This window comes from Meleagris gallopavo, chromosome 1, assembly GCF_000146605.3.
Source record: "Meleagris gallopavo isolate NT-WF06-2002-E0010 breed Aviagen turkey brand Nicholas breeding stock chromosome 1, Turkey_5.1, whole genome shotgun sequence".
Classification (NCBI taxonomy): Eukaryota; Metazoa; Chordata; class Aves; order Galliformes; family Phasianidae; genus Meleagris; species Meleagris gallopavo.
Window position 1 is genome coordinate 27,981,346 of NC_015011.2, and position 15,142 is coordinate 27,996,487.

A 15,142-nucleotide genomic window follows, 5' to 3' on the forward strand; every position below is an offset into this window, starting at 1 on the left:
ATAATTATTTTGATTTCACAAACTATATTTTGTGAGTCAGTAAGACTACTTTAGTTCTATATCATTACACTGAAAAGGAGTGCAGTGGTAAGCAAATCAGTAATGTTTGTTCATTTCACTTAGAGGAGGAGCTCTATGGGAAGATTTTTTTTATGTTAATGCTGAATATGTTGTTGTCATCACAGCATGTTCTCGGTCAGCTATTTTTATTTATTTGTATTGCTGCTCATTCCAAGCATTTTGATCCATGCATAGTTATTTAGCTGTAGCATCACCATTGCAGAATGCTATGATTTAAGAAAGTAGTTTAAATATGACAATATGTTTGAACAATGTGTAATAATTACGAGACAACAAAGTAAATAATGAATATACCAGTTTGAATGTGAACGCTTTCTAAAATCATATACTTTTTTTGCTATCTGTTCTTCCATTTCTGATCACAGTTTATTATGTTACAGGAAAGCTTTGAAAATACAGTGCTGAATAACAGTGCCAAACAAATATGCATGGGCCAAACAGAGAGTTTATTTGTGCCAGGGACAACAACTAGTATAAAGGCAATGCTAGAATTTTATGCAAATACACAAAATCCAAAGCTTGAAGCAGCAGTAAAGAAAGGATCAAGTCTGCAGTGTAACTTAAAACAAGCTGAATGGAAGCTTTCCCAAAAGCATCTTCCTGAACAAAGCGTACTGAACTGACAGATAAGGAATTCTATACATAACTGTGAATGAACCTTGGCTCATGTCTTCGTGTTACTAAGGAAGAAGGGGATTTAAAAGGAGTTTAAAGACATTGTTTTATGCATATACTGCACTGTTTGTGATTCTTGATCTAATGTTATACACACAGAAAAGATTATCAGGTGTAGTCAGTATGGATGTACCAATGGCAAACCATGCTTGACCAATCCAGTCTTCTACTATGTCAAGACTGGAGGGGAGATCAGTGAATGTTGTCTACCTTGACTTCAGCAAGGCTTTTGACAGAGTCTCACGTAACATCCTTGTAGGTTCGTTTAGGAAGTGTGGGATTGATGGGTAGTGAGATGGGTTGAGGACTGGCTGACTAACAGAGCTCAGAGGGTTGCAGTCTGCAGCACAGTCTAGTTAGAGGCCTATAGCTAGTGCTGATCCCCAGGAATTAGTACTAGATCTAGTCATGTTCAACATCTTAATCAATTACTTGAATGAAGGAATAGAGTGCGCCCTCAGCAAGGTTGCTGATAATGCAAAGCTGGGAGGAGTGACTGATACACCAGAAGGCTGTGCTGTCATTCAGCGAGACCTGAACAGGATGGAGAGTTGGGCAGAGAGGAGTATTATGAAGTCCAACAAGGGCAAGAGCAGAGTCTTAAACCTGGGAAGGAATGACTGCATGCATCAGTAGAGGTTAGGGGCTGACCTGCTGTAAAGGAGCTCTGCAGAGAAGGACCTGGGTGTCCTGGTGACAATTGGTTGACCATGAGCCAGCAGTGCATCTTTGTGGCTGAGAAAGCCAGTGGTATCCTGGGTTGCATGAAAAAGAGCATGGCCTGCAGGTTTGAGGGAGGTGATCCTCCTCCTCTACTCTGACCTGGTGAGGCCACACCTGGAGTACTGTGTCCAGTTCTGGGCTCCTCAATACAAGAAAGACAGAGATCTTGAACAAAGGAGAGCCACAAATATGATTAAGGAGTGTCTCTCTTATGAGGAAAGTCTGGGAGTGTTCAACTTGGAGAAGACTGAAGGTATATTATCAATGCTTAGAAATATCTAATGGCAAGGTGTCAAGGAGATGGGGCCAGACTCTTTTCAGCGTGCCCAGTGGCAACAGGCACAAACTGGCACACAAGAAGTTCCATATGAATGTAAAGAAGAACTTCTTTACTTTGGCAGAGCACTGGAACAGGCTGCCCAGAGAGGTTGTGGAGTCTTCTCTAGAGATATTCAAAAGCCACCTACTCTAAGGAACCTGATTTAGCAGGAAGTTGGACTCAGTAATCTCCAGAGGTTCCTTCTAACCTCTATAATTCTGTGATTCTGTGTGATTTCTTAAAGAAAAAATGTATGTCACACTGTCTTTAATCTAGATCATATTTTTAAACGCTGCAAACAATGAAGTAGATAACAAGAAAAATATTGGAGTGTGGAATGCTTTCTTAATTAGGAAATCAACTGCAATATTTGGCATATTGCCTTTTTTTTTTTTAGCAAGTTTTCCTACAGAACACCTTCATAATGCACATTTTGTCTTTTTAAGCATACCAGTAGTGTATTGCATTAGCAGTTCAGTAGCAGTAAATGTTTTTCTGCCTGTGGCAGATGATTTGCTTAGAGTGCATAGGAAATTCTGTGCCATTTTTATAGTTGCACTGAGGTCCAGAAACATCTCCTCACTGGGTATGTAATAAGTTAAAGAGTACAGGAAGCTGCATAAGTAAGTTTTCATCTTTGCTTTTTCCCATCTATCTTAAATACTTTTATGCATGAGTTGTTTTGCTTGTTGCTATTTTTTATTATATTTGAATGTTAAATGTGCTTTTGCATTTTGCTATAGTATTTATTATACAACCTTTAATGCCTTATTATAAATGCATATGTAAAAAACTCCAAATAATTTTGACCTCATTATGAAAACAAAATATATATTACTACGATTTGCAATTCAGAGGAAGATTGCCTTCGAGATTTTGTTTAAGATTGTCCTTTGTATTGATATTTACATACTTACAGTATATAAGGTATAAATATGTATATATATATAAAGACTATATATATATATATGTATACACACATAAGACTTTTTAACATTTTAATGTAAAAATGGTTAAACTAATACTCAGAGGTACTTACAGTCTTCATGCAGCACATGGAAGACCCTCTAGGACCATATGTTGCTGATGTTTACAAGCTAGTTGCCTCAGCCTCTCTGAACTAAGAAATAACACTGAGACATGGACTTGAATTCTGACCTATAACTGTTACATTTTCTTGTAAGTGTGCTTGCCACTCCAGCACAGTCTCTTATCAGCTCTTGTCTGCCAAGCAAGACTCCAGTATTGCTCAAAGGATGCAAGCATGGGCTTATTACCAGTTTATATTCTCCATGTTTTGTAAGGGGAAGAGAGTGTGTGCTGTATGTATCACGTGGACTCGTAGTTCAATGAGCTTGGACAGTCAGTGCTCACTGAAAATGGACTCTCTGTAATATGTTCTTATGAGCTTTCTCTTAAAGACACATCTTCTCAAAGAAAGGTGAAAATCTTTATGGGATTCTATGACTTTCACATTTCTGTGTGAAAAGCTATTTGTGCATTATGCCCTCCACTTCACTAGAAGCCAGCCCGTAGGCATTACCTAGTGGATACAGGTGAAATCTTGTGCCATGGGAGCTGATATACTGAACAAATAAGTATTTGTAGAACATCTAAATTGAAAGAGACCCGTAAAGATCGAGCCCAGCTCCCTGGTACAATCTGGCTGTAGTGCAAAGTGTCTTCTAAGCTGAGATCTATTGATCCTTACTAAAATTGGCTTAACTCATGAAGTCAGAAAAAAATAATACTGAAACAAAATACTATATGAGCTGTACATAGGAAATCTTTGCACGTGACTTTCCTCATTCATGTGGAAAGATGATCTTTGTTTATGTCTCTCAAGACAGAGATGAGTCTCCACACAGTTTCAAACTCTTGGGTTTGAGGCTTGGAGGAGAATAAATAAGGTTTCAGTGGATGTCCATCTACTTAACCTTTATGTCTTCTTCTATCTATAGCTCACATTTCCAGCTTCTGTCACCCTTCCATCTTTCTCCCAGATCCTAAGGGCAGTCGCTGGCCAGCGTATTTCCAAGTAGGAGAGTGGAAAATAAGGTTATCCAGGAAAATCCTCCTACTGTGTCAAAGACTAGTAGCAGTTCCAGCCACCAAACCACACAGATAATTTCTTTCCTCACTCGTGACTGTAGTGTTTCCTTATTGTTCACATTATTTTCCAAATAGAATCAGCATTTGGAGAGAAATAGTGTAAAGGAAAAGCTTCCCAATTGCTTTGTGTTAAGTTCTCACTAATACTAAATTATGGCAATCACGATAAATTTTAGGATGCTGTACACATTTGAGGAGAGGAAGAACACATTATGCTTAATAAGGCTTTAAAGGATGCTTCATTGTTGATTTTTAGTTGAAATTGAATGTTATGGTCTTGAATGACCCATCTGTTTCTGTTTCTGACTAATAGGTGTGCAGTAGCTAATGATTATTGCCTTTTTATTCATTTCGGTAATGCAATCTAAGTGTTTGTGTGAATTACAATTTGCAATTTCATTTCAGTAGTTCAATTAATGTAAAATGGTTGAACACGGTCCTGAAATTCGTGAAAAGCAAGACAGTATGTGTACATGGTTTTGCAAAATAGCTGCTAAGCCTAAATGTTGAAAAAAGTTGGCAGAATTCTTATATATTCAAAAATAAGTTCTGTGCACTTTTCCTTGGAAATATTTTAAATAATGAAAATATTCACTAAATACAATATCACTACTTTTCTTAATACTAATTTTTGCAAGTGTTATTCCTTAATTAATAAATGATGAATACTGACTATTATTTAATTTAATTAACATAGAATTTTAATGCAGGTAAACTTCTCATAATGTTTTTTTTCTACTCTAGCAATGGCAAGTCGGCAGGTAGACATTGCTACTCAAGGATGGTTCATTGGACTTATGTGTGCTGTTGCACTTCTTATCTTGATTTTACTGATTGTTTGCTTCATAAGGAGGAATAAAGGTGGCAAATATCCAGGTACGATATGTAACAATAAAAGTAAAAGTTATCTCCTGGTAATCAATCCATTTATCACAGATCTCAGTTTATACACAATTGCATTTATATATGAGAAATCAGTCTTATTGTTTGGTAGGCTCATTGGGAGTAATCTGCCTACTGGTAGAGAACTTCAGTCCCTAAAAAGAGTTTTCTCACTCATCTTTAGAGGATTGATTCTATTACCCTACATTAACACTTTAGAGAGGGTTGAGTTTTCTTTGGGATACTTGGCCATTCTGCCAGAACTGCATGCCCCAAGTTTAGTCTTTTAATTCACCAGAAAGAGCTGATTTAGAACTCTTATTAAATTATTTTTGTCTTAATTTTAGCATGTCATCTTCAGATTACCGATAGCTATAAAAAAGTATTGAATTAATTTAATATGAAATTACAGCAGCCAGATACATTTCAAGGTGTTATGAATTATTATGAGGAATGATTTATATCATTTTAATCAACAGTGTATAAACTGATGATGTACAAATTAAGTGTGGAAATGACCAGAATAAAATATAAGAGGCAATATATTGGATTATATAGCAGTATAATCCAATATATAAGTAATGATAAGGTAATAATAATATCCAAATAAAAATAGTAATAATATAATAATAATAATGGTAAAAATAATATTTAAAAAAAAAAGGAAATGAAAAGACAAAGAAAACCATGGTGAAGATAATTGTTGACCAGTATATTATTTTACTATGACAACACTCCTAATTTATAGGAATATTTTTTATGTAAACATTTATCTCCTCAGATACTAGCAGGTTTCTGTGCTGCATGGTTGCATGAAGACAAATTACATGCAAAAATTAACACAACACATACGCAGTCTTACCAGTGAATGCAAACTGTAACAGGGATGTGCAAGAGATAAGATTGTGTTAAATTTAGGTTCTGTTTTATGTGTTTTTCCTTTGCTTTTGATCATGTCATAGAACGAAAAGAAATAATGGACAGACCAAGCCTATTCTTTTCCAATATTAACATTTATCAAATGCTGTTTAAAATTTCCTGGAGACTCTATTGCAATACTTTTACTGCATTGTTAGGGCATGACATGAAAGCAGAAAGAAACAATCAGTGAATACAAGTGAATTTGATTCAATTTCATCAGTTGATGTGGGAGAAATATCAAGAGGCAATATGGAATGTGGATATTCAGATTTCAATAAATAATAGCTCTGCTAATAACACAAGAAAATAAAATAGTTCCGTATTTTTTAACAAGTATTTATTTTGAAATGAAAGAAAGGAAAAGTTTTATTCATGCAGGATGACACGGTGTTTTGTGCTTGAATTAAGATAAAATTCTGTAATTAACAGATCTTTTCCTTCAAAAGAAAACATGTATTAGTCTAAGGCTCCAGTTCAATAAATTGTTCTTATTTAAATCATATTCTAGCCAAATCTGATTGGTTTGAGAAATTAAGGTCTTAAGGTTTCTAGCCTTGCAGTTTAATGATAAAAGTTATTATTTCAAATATTGTAGTGAAGGAAAAGGAGGATGCACATGCTGATCCAGAAATACAGCCTATGAAGGAAGATGATGGAACGTTTGGTGAATACAGGTGAGCAGTTGATGTGGTTTGTTGTGTTCACTCTTCGTATCACATGTACTTTATGTAATATCACACTTGCAATTTCAAAACTAACTTTATTTCAGTGTTGAGAAAGATTCTGCTTCCATTGTTTTATAGAACTGTAGATAGCATTTCAACTATGCTATAAGAAAAATAAAAATAAAAATCCGAGATTAAGTAATTGAGAGTTTAGAAAAAGCCACAATTGCAAGCTGAAATCCAGATTCAAACACAATTGTCTCAAAGGGAGGAATCCTTTTTTGTAAACCCATGTTTCAGGTACTTAAAATATCAAATACAGTATGCTTTCAACCTTTCAATTAGAGTACATTTGACATTATGTTTTTTGAAAATACATTTCTAATTGAAGTTTAATAAAGACAGTCTTGTGTTCCACTGACTGGAAAACAAATGCATTTAAAATGCCATAAATGGTAACACCCGATCTAATAAAAGGCAGCAACATTAGACATGGAGGTGAGAGAATGTCCTACGGGAAAAAACAGATCTTCCATCCATGTATTTCAGTGCAAGGCAGAGAAAGCAGATTCAAAGCATGCAACACAGCTCTTATTCCTGACTCTATTCCTTCATTCTAAAAGTAGTCTACCTGAATCTCCTGACATCACAAGAAGCATGCTTTGGGAAGTCCATTCACAGGAGTATAGATTATTAAATAAAACAACAGCATATTATTTAGTGTTTTTGAACCACAGTTTTTCAAATAATGTTCTTAGTTTCTAAATATGTCTATGCTGATATATTTTATTTAGGTTTTGTAATGCATTTTAAAATGTATTGCTGTGTTAAAAATTATTGTAAACACCCTTTATTATTTTGAAAATGCTTAACTTACACAGATTTAAAAAAAAAACAAAAAACTAGTTTTTACCTAAGAAAAATTCTCTTGCTTTAGCTTTCTCCTGTAAGGGAAACGTGCATATAGATCTGACTGCATTAGATTTCCAATTCTGAATACCAAAGAACAGTTTCTGTTTGTTCTTACTTGTGTTTTTTTTTTTGTTTGTTTGTTTGTTTTTAAACAATACTACTCTGTTCTTAGGTCAATCATTTTTGTGTGCCATTTTTTTACAGCCTTAGGTGCATATGTACTAATCAAATTTAGCTGATAAAAGCAGTAGTATAAACCAGCATTTGGAAGCAGATGTAAATAAGTACTGTATACATTTTCCTATGCAGTCCAGTTTGCATTCTCATTTATCACTCCTCTGCTTTTCAGTACTTGGAACTTTCAGCAGCAGAAGCTGGCCCTTATACATAATTGCACAAATTCTGTGACTTGAATATATGTTTTCTTAGGTCTAAAGTAAAATTATTGAAATCTACTTTCATGTGTGACCTGTAGCAGAATTTGAATTTGTCTCCATATTGAAGAGACTTAAGTCAATCTAAAGAATCATATAGTGTTTTGTTAAATGATTTTATTTATATACCACTTGTCTAGTGAAAATGGACATTTGCATGCCTAGCTTTAAGACTTGTTCATATGCTTATCCTATTTACCATGCAAAAACTCCTTTCTAAAATGTATTTCTGTGTAATTAGTCTATGTTGGGCTTTCCTCTTTTTTCCTTAGAGACAGGGCAGCAGCAGCAACCAGTCAGATTACAGAAGATATCTTGGCACTCTCTCTGCAGCCCAGCATCCCTGCAGTCACTCAGTTCCCAGTTTGTCTGTCTCACATGGCACTGGTCACGATGCAGTGCTTTTATGAGGACAAAGGGTATAGGGTCTCCCTTGAACAAAAATGTGATTTTTGAAAGGTTTGGAAATCCGAGTATTTTGAACTTTTTTCATCACTTCAGGTCCATGTCTGCTTGGACAGGAAAGAAAATGGACAAGGAAAAGAAAAGAAAAGGTAGCTGTGCAAGTTCTTCTGAAGCAGACCCTGTCTTTACCAAAGCAAAGTCTGTGAGATCTGACAGATCCAACTTCTTCAGAAGGTCAGGGGATCAATACTCCAACATCAGATCAGAGGCCTCCTTCACCAGGAGGAAGGCTAGGCAGTCTTCAGAGCTTAGAAGGGCTAGTTCTGTCTCTGCTTCCCTCTGCCAAGAGGGGAAAAGGTCAGACAAATGGATATACAGGCATGGCTCTAGATGTCATGCTTCTGAGCAACAAATAATGGGTTTGGATGAGGGTTCAAATTCTCAGGCAGGACATCCACACCCTTTCCACCAACCCCTCAGCTGCAACTCAATTCGTGGCCCACTGGCAAGGCAGCATTCTTCTCTCCTGCACCGGTTCAGCCAGACCCCAGACTACTACAGCTCAGATTCAGAAGACACTCAGAACTCCAAACACAGGAAGGTAAGACCTTCTGCTACTACTCATTTCTCTGAATCTGAAAAGAATTCATTAATGAAATCTGTAATTTTGCCTGAGCTAGCTACTGTCTTAAAGGATGCACTCACATCAGCCAGACAAAGTATAACTTCTGTGGCACAGACTAGGTCCCACTCAATAAAGCATCCCAGGATACCAATTACAGAAGTTCCAGTAGTTTCTCTAGAAGAAATGGGAAGCAGTTCCCAAACTTTTGAATCTGATCAAATAAGCAGTATAAAAGATCAAGCAACTTCTGGGAAGGAGAGAGTTGATGCTTACAAGGATTTGGAGGTTGATTCATCCCTTGAAGATGATGAGGTGTCATCTGAATCCCCTACAGAAGATGAAGAAGGACCAGATGCTGTACGTAAGTTTGGCATGGAAAACCAGAGTTATCTGTTCAAGCACATTAAAAGAGTGTTAATGCTGAAAACTTCCAAAGGTGAATGCCCTTCAGGAGAAATGCCTGCCTTATCTGAAAAAGGCAAGGTAGACAATGCACTTCCTATCCATTCAACAGTGGAAAATTTCATCTGTAGGATTTGGGGTAATCCTGAGGCAAAACACGAAGCCCCAGAAATCCTACGTAAGCTGTATCCTCTTCCAGTGGATAAAGCTGCTTTGTGGGGCACTTTGCCTAAGGTAGACAGGCCATTGATTACTGCTGATTCTGTGCTTTCAATGCCTACTAACATGGATGCTCTCCCTAAAGATCTTACTGATAGAAAGATTGAAGAAGAAATCAAAAGATCTTTCAAGCTGGTTGCAGCCCAGCTTGGAGTGTCTATCTACTGCACTTATGCTTCTAAGGCATTACTATTATGGCTGGAGGAAGAACAAGCCAGAGTCAAAAGAAAATGTGTCCCATCTAGTGCCATACAGAGGAAACACAGACTGTGTAAACTTGCAGCTAACTTTATCCATGATGCAGCTGAGGATTCGCTTAGACTCACAGTTAAAAATGTTGCATGTCTCACAGTAGCCTGGAGAGCTATATGGCTGCGTCCTTGGACCTCATCGCTAGATCTCAGATGTCAGCTGCTCTCTCTACCATACACTGGTGGCAAGCTATTTGGTGAATCCTTGGTCCAGATCCTGAAGGATTTTGCAGAACACAAACATTCCTTACATCAGATGAAAAAAAAATGCTCTTTTGGCAGTTCATTTTCTTATCCTCACAAGTCTCAGAGTTCCTTCCGTTCTCCTCCAAAGTTTAAAGGAGGAAAGGGAAAATACAAGGTCTCACAGTCTTTTCATGCCAGCTATGAAAGGACATCTCATTTTCAAAGAGATACCAGACCATCAAGAGGAACTTTCTAAGAACAGCTAAAACTATCATCCTTTCTCAAGAACTGGGGAGACTGAAAAATACATAAATTTATGCTGAATAAACTTCAATATTTCTGGGCAAGTAAGGCCAATGTTTTGAAAATGTATTATTTCAAAATAAGATTTAAATTATTAAATTACTTAAATCTTAATTGCTAATTATCATTTCCTAGAGAAGTTATAGGGAGGTTTTTGGCACATTCAGCTTCTAGTATTCCCGGTATTCTTGGAGTGGCTTGGACTTGTTTGAAATGTTGCAGTCTTCAATGATGTTTCTTCTTCTGAGAGCATATTTTCTGCAGAAAATAGCGTATTTTCTTCCATATTGATCTCATGGAGGAAAAAGTAATGTTTCTGGGATCACAGATTGACTGGATGTACAGTGTTCCTGTGATCGGTGGCATACACAGTTCTTCTAGAATTGTTTCTCTACAATCCCAGTGGTTTGGAAAAAACAGTGAATTTTGGACAATGTTTACACTAAGAAACTGCAAGAAGTACAACAAATGGTATAAATGTGTTTATTTAAATTTAAAACAAAGACTACACAGAGCTCCTGTTCCAGTCAGCTATATAAATCAGCCCAAATTTCTGTCCTGGGTCATAGATCAAGAGAGTTTAGGAACAAATGGTGTCTATAGATCTGTTGGTTCACGGGTGAGGAGAGATTGCAGGCGTACATTTCTTATTTAGCTTCATGAAATTAGAGCTTTTTGCGTCTCTCCTTACATGATATCCCAGTGTATTTGTCCTCAGAGGAAGATCAAACAGGATAAGGCATCTATAGAAGCAGGACTGCTAGTGTGGTTACACAGGATATTTGCACATTTTGTTGAATTCCTTTGCCTCCTTTCTTCATCATTTTGACACAGATTATTTTTTCTAGAAATTCCTAGCTATGCTATGGGAGACTTTCTGGAAATGGTTAATGGAGAATTCTGAGACCAATAGATAATGTATTAGTCTTCCTGGTTTGTCTAGGTTGACTAGCAATGAGGATATAGTTTGTACATGCAACAATATTTTGTTATGATTTATTGCAGTCTAGGTTTGTTTCCAGGGGAACCTAGCAATGATTTGTGCCTCACAACAGTTGTAAGGTTGAGCCTTTCTAGCACTACAGATGATGTCAGTAGACTGCCCCTGGAGGATTCCTGACTCTGAATAGTCTGATTGGATTTGGCAGTGATCTTACTGTGTCCTCATTCACACATGCATTCTTTCTCCGATGGTTCTTATTTTAATTCTTGAGCATCTGTGTCACCTACTTTTTAAAATCAGTTCTTTGTTTTTTTCTTTGTACAGTTTTTCTCCTAATAGCAAGGGTGGACAGTTTGATTAAATTTATCTTAAGTGGATTTTTCTTTACAACTTTTCACTAGGAGTAGATCAGATTCTTAGGCTAACAACTTTTTCAGCCTGCTGCCAGGAACTTAGTCTTCAGTTTTTTCAGCTTCTGCCATGATTGAAGATTACAAACATGCTAAAGAAAATCTGCTCAGAAAAAAAAACAACCAATAAGATAGATGTGCCTTTGTCTTAGGTAGATTGGAAATAGTACAACGTTTTGAAATCTGAATTATTTGTGTAAGAGTGTAGGGAAAAGTATAATCTGCACAATCCTCAGGATCTCTTATCAGTTAAGGAGTGTGAGCAGACGTCCATCAGGCATTGGATCAGAGGTTGTCCTGGAATCTACAACAAAGCCACAGTGTAACATACTTCTGTGCCTTTGTGTGCTTATACTTAAATATTTCTGGTGTGTTGACCTGAAGGCACAAAACAAGAAATTCATTGCCAACAAATTTCTTCCTTGTCATCCTCTTTCTGCATCCAATATCCCAGAATGCTTTACCCATTTGGTTTGTTTTGTGTTGCCTTTCATCTGACAGCTGTGCTATAAGAAAAAGTAGTATATTGCTAACCATATATTGAGTTGTTTTGCATGTCCATGAATGTGGCAAAGTTTAGTGGGAACTAGTTGCCTGCTGGACTGCAGAGGCATCGTAATACTGTCTTCCCCATTCTGACTGGTTGCTGCATGTACCCATATCTAAGGAAGAAAAGTTGAAAAGTTGAAAGAAGAAAGGAGATTTCAAGGTACATATTTCTTTCAATAACTGATGATTTTGTGAAATGGAAGTACTTTTTAAAAAATGTTTGTACTTTGCATTTACACATTATTTTTACCTCCATACTTCATCTCTCTTAATCATTGTCTTCAAGTTTACTGTGTGTTTCATAGAACTAAGAGGGAAAGAAATATGTATTAGCAGTTATCTCAGGAAAGTATTTAGAATTTTAGAGTCTGCCTTACTATCAAATTCTTGTTGAAATGGCATGAAACGCCTGATACATATTGGTACATACCAAAATGTCAAGTGCATTTCTGTGTTTATTGAGCAACTTTCATCCTTAAAAAGCTGGTAAAACAACTAATAGACAACAAATAGAGAAGGTGTCCCTAATCTTCGTTTCATGGTCTTCTGATCTGAAGATAAAATTCAGTTACATTCTCATCTCTTGTTGCATTCCAGTACTTATTGTCTTACTGCTGTCAGCGCTGCATACATGACACATTTCAAAATACTTCTTAAATTTTCCATTGTAATTTTAGTTAACCCAACTTGTGCTTTCTGTTTCAGTTCAGAATATTACACTAGATAAGCTTAAAAGTCAGCAAGAAAAGCCCAAACAAAAACTAAAAGAAAGTGTGAGCTTTGATGGTTACATTTTGGTCTGTTTTTATGAACAGTCATTAGAAAATCTTGCAGATACTGTATCAAAATTTCTGACCTTAATGTGTTTTTGCAATATTATATAGTCTAAAGTGTAAAGTGTTATATAACTCTTTGGACATCAATATTAATAATAGGACAACTGTGTGGCTTTTGTAGTTTGCCTCTTGGCAGCACACAGAAAACCCATTCATTTCTCCAGAGTGCCAGAGTCCCTTCTCTGTTTTGCACACCCAGGGTTGCAAAAGTGCTGTCAAAAATATTGATGTCTTCACTTTTTTTTCTCTCTCTCCTTTTTGTTTTCTCTTCTATCCTCCCTTTCTTTCCCTTCCACCCAAAACACTGTGCTCATCTAATACAAGTGTTATAATCCAGTTTGACAAAGATTCAAGGCCCCTTTCAATGTGTTTCCTCTTCCTGAAAAAGGAAAAGAAAGCACCTTAGATAATCCCACTTCTTTTTTCAATGCCAGAGCCAGGGAGAACTTCCTTCTGGACTTTTCTGGCACAAAAGAGGAAAGAATCCCCAGGTTCAGGTTTGATTTTACACCTGCTGTAACTGTGCTCTTATAACAGCACCCACCTCCATGCAGGTCTCCATGCAGGTACACTCCTAGGTAAATCTGCAGTTTTGTTTGTTTTTAATTATACAGACAGTAGAATCTGTATCCTTGCTAATATCTAGAAAAAATACAGACAGAATGCAACCATGTAATTATTTATTTATTGTTCAGATTATAAAGAAATTTTGTTTCCAAAGCAAAGATCAACACAAAGGAAAAGTTTCTATTCACATATTTATCAAAGTTGAAAATTAAAATTAAGCTTTTTATTGGATTAAACACAAAAATGTCTGAAATGTGGATATTTTTAGTACAGTAATGGTATATTATGTACTTACTTTATACTTCCAGCCTAGTGAATTGGATTGGATCATGCTTTAGAACATTTACAGTTTCTTGACCAGTTGGATAGGGTGCAAATGCATTTTTAATTTGCTTTCATTCCTACATGTTACTGCATAAGCAATTCTGAAGCAATGTTCTTTACTAAATGCTATTACTGAGAAGTCATTAAACACTGCAGGTCATTTTTCTCTGCGAATAGGACCTGGTATCATTCAATGTGAGGGTCTGGTCTTCATTGCTTTTGTATAGCCTGTTTTAATGACTGTTGCCCTCAGAGGAGGGCAATGAAGAAAATACTTTGCTATCTGACTAAGAGACTCATACTTAGGATTTATGATAGTCTATTCTTTATTTACCTTTTACATACAAGATCTTTCCAAAATGACCTGTCTTTGTAATCTGCTCGTGTTTGCAGTGTCACAAACATTTGCACTTTGCTGCTGCATGACTGACATTTTGGAGCAGAATTCATTTAAGTGTTAATAACCTATATGTTTGCAGTGAGCACATAAGATCAATGATCAGATATTTATCCTAATGCCATGTACACAGCAATAACGAAAAACAAAGTCAAGCCAATACGGTCAAGTGTATTTGGCCTCTGTACATTTTAATTTTAACATGAAGGTTTTAATAAGATAATTGTTCCTATCACTTTTGTGTATGCATAGAAAATAAAATCTCTTCTATGCTTTTTAAAAACAAAAATGTTACATGCATATTCTTTCGGAATGTGAAAACTTGGAGTTTTCCGAAGTAAAAAAAAGATGTTGAGATATGGAATACCAGTTGGATGGAAAATTATGTAGTGGGTTACTGAAATACTTCTCGATAGAGCATTTATCAGTGAACCTATAATATGTGACCTTGTATATGCTATAATGTTTTGATTTTTCTGGATATTCAGAGATAGTCAGTAGAAAAAGGAAAGCAAATACCTTATGGGACAATTTAAGGTATTTGTTTATAAGGAATTACACAGTTAAAATAGTTTGCTGAACATATATTCAGTCTACTAATGTAAATTTTACGTATTTTCATTTCCTTATATTCTAAATAAACACATGTTTATTTACATTTTCCTTAAGATGGAAGTCATGAAGGAAAAAAAAATTGTTTGGTCTTTGATACCTATATAAAGTCACATGTTTTGTTTAAGACAAAGTTTAAGACAGTGCTTTTTCAGTACTGCCAGTAGTGTTTTTCAGTTGGGGATGGTTTGGAGCTGCTGCTGAAATCTTCCTCTTGAGACTGAAGTGCAGTGTTGAGGATTAAGAAAAGAGCCCAGCTGCATCTGTTTCACAAAATGCAGGCTTACCACAGCTACAAATTTGTTTGGGATGCTGATGGTGCTGCAGCTTTTCTACTGACTGCAGTACTCTGCTAAATGGATCTTTCATCCCTGCCTTTTTTTCCTTGC

The 15,142-nt window shown here is 36.1% G+C and overlaps 1 protein-coding gene across 1 annotated transcript in view; it reads left to right on the plus strand.

Moving 5' to 3' along the window:
• Window positions 1–15,142, plus strand: part of NRCAM (neuronal cell adhesion molecule) — a 110,475-nt gene that overhangs the window by 92,131 nt on the left and 3,202 nt on the right. Inside the window, 2 exon segments of the mRNA XM_019612653.2 lie at window positions 4,655–4,786; window positions 6,309–6,387. Coding sequence (XP_019468198.1) covers window positions 4,655–4,786; window positions 6,309–6,387 — 211 coding nt within the window.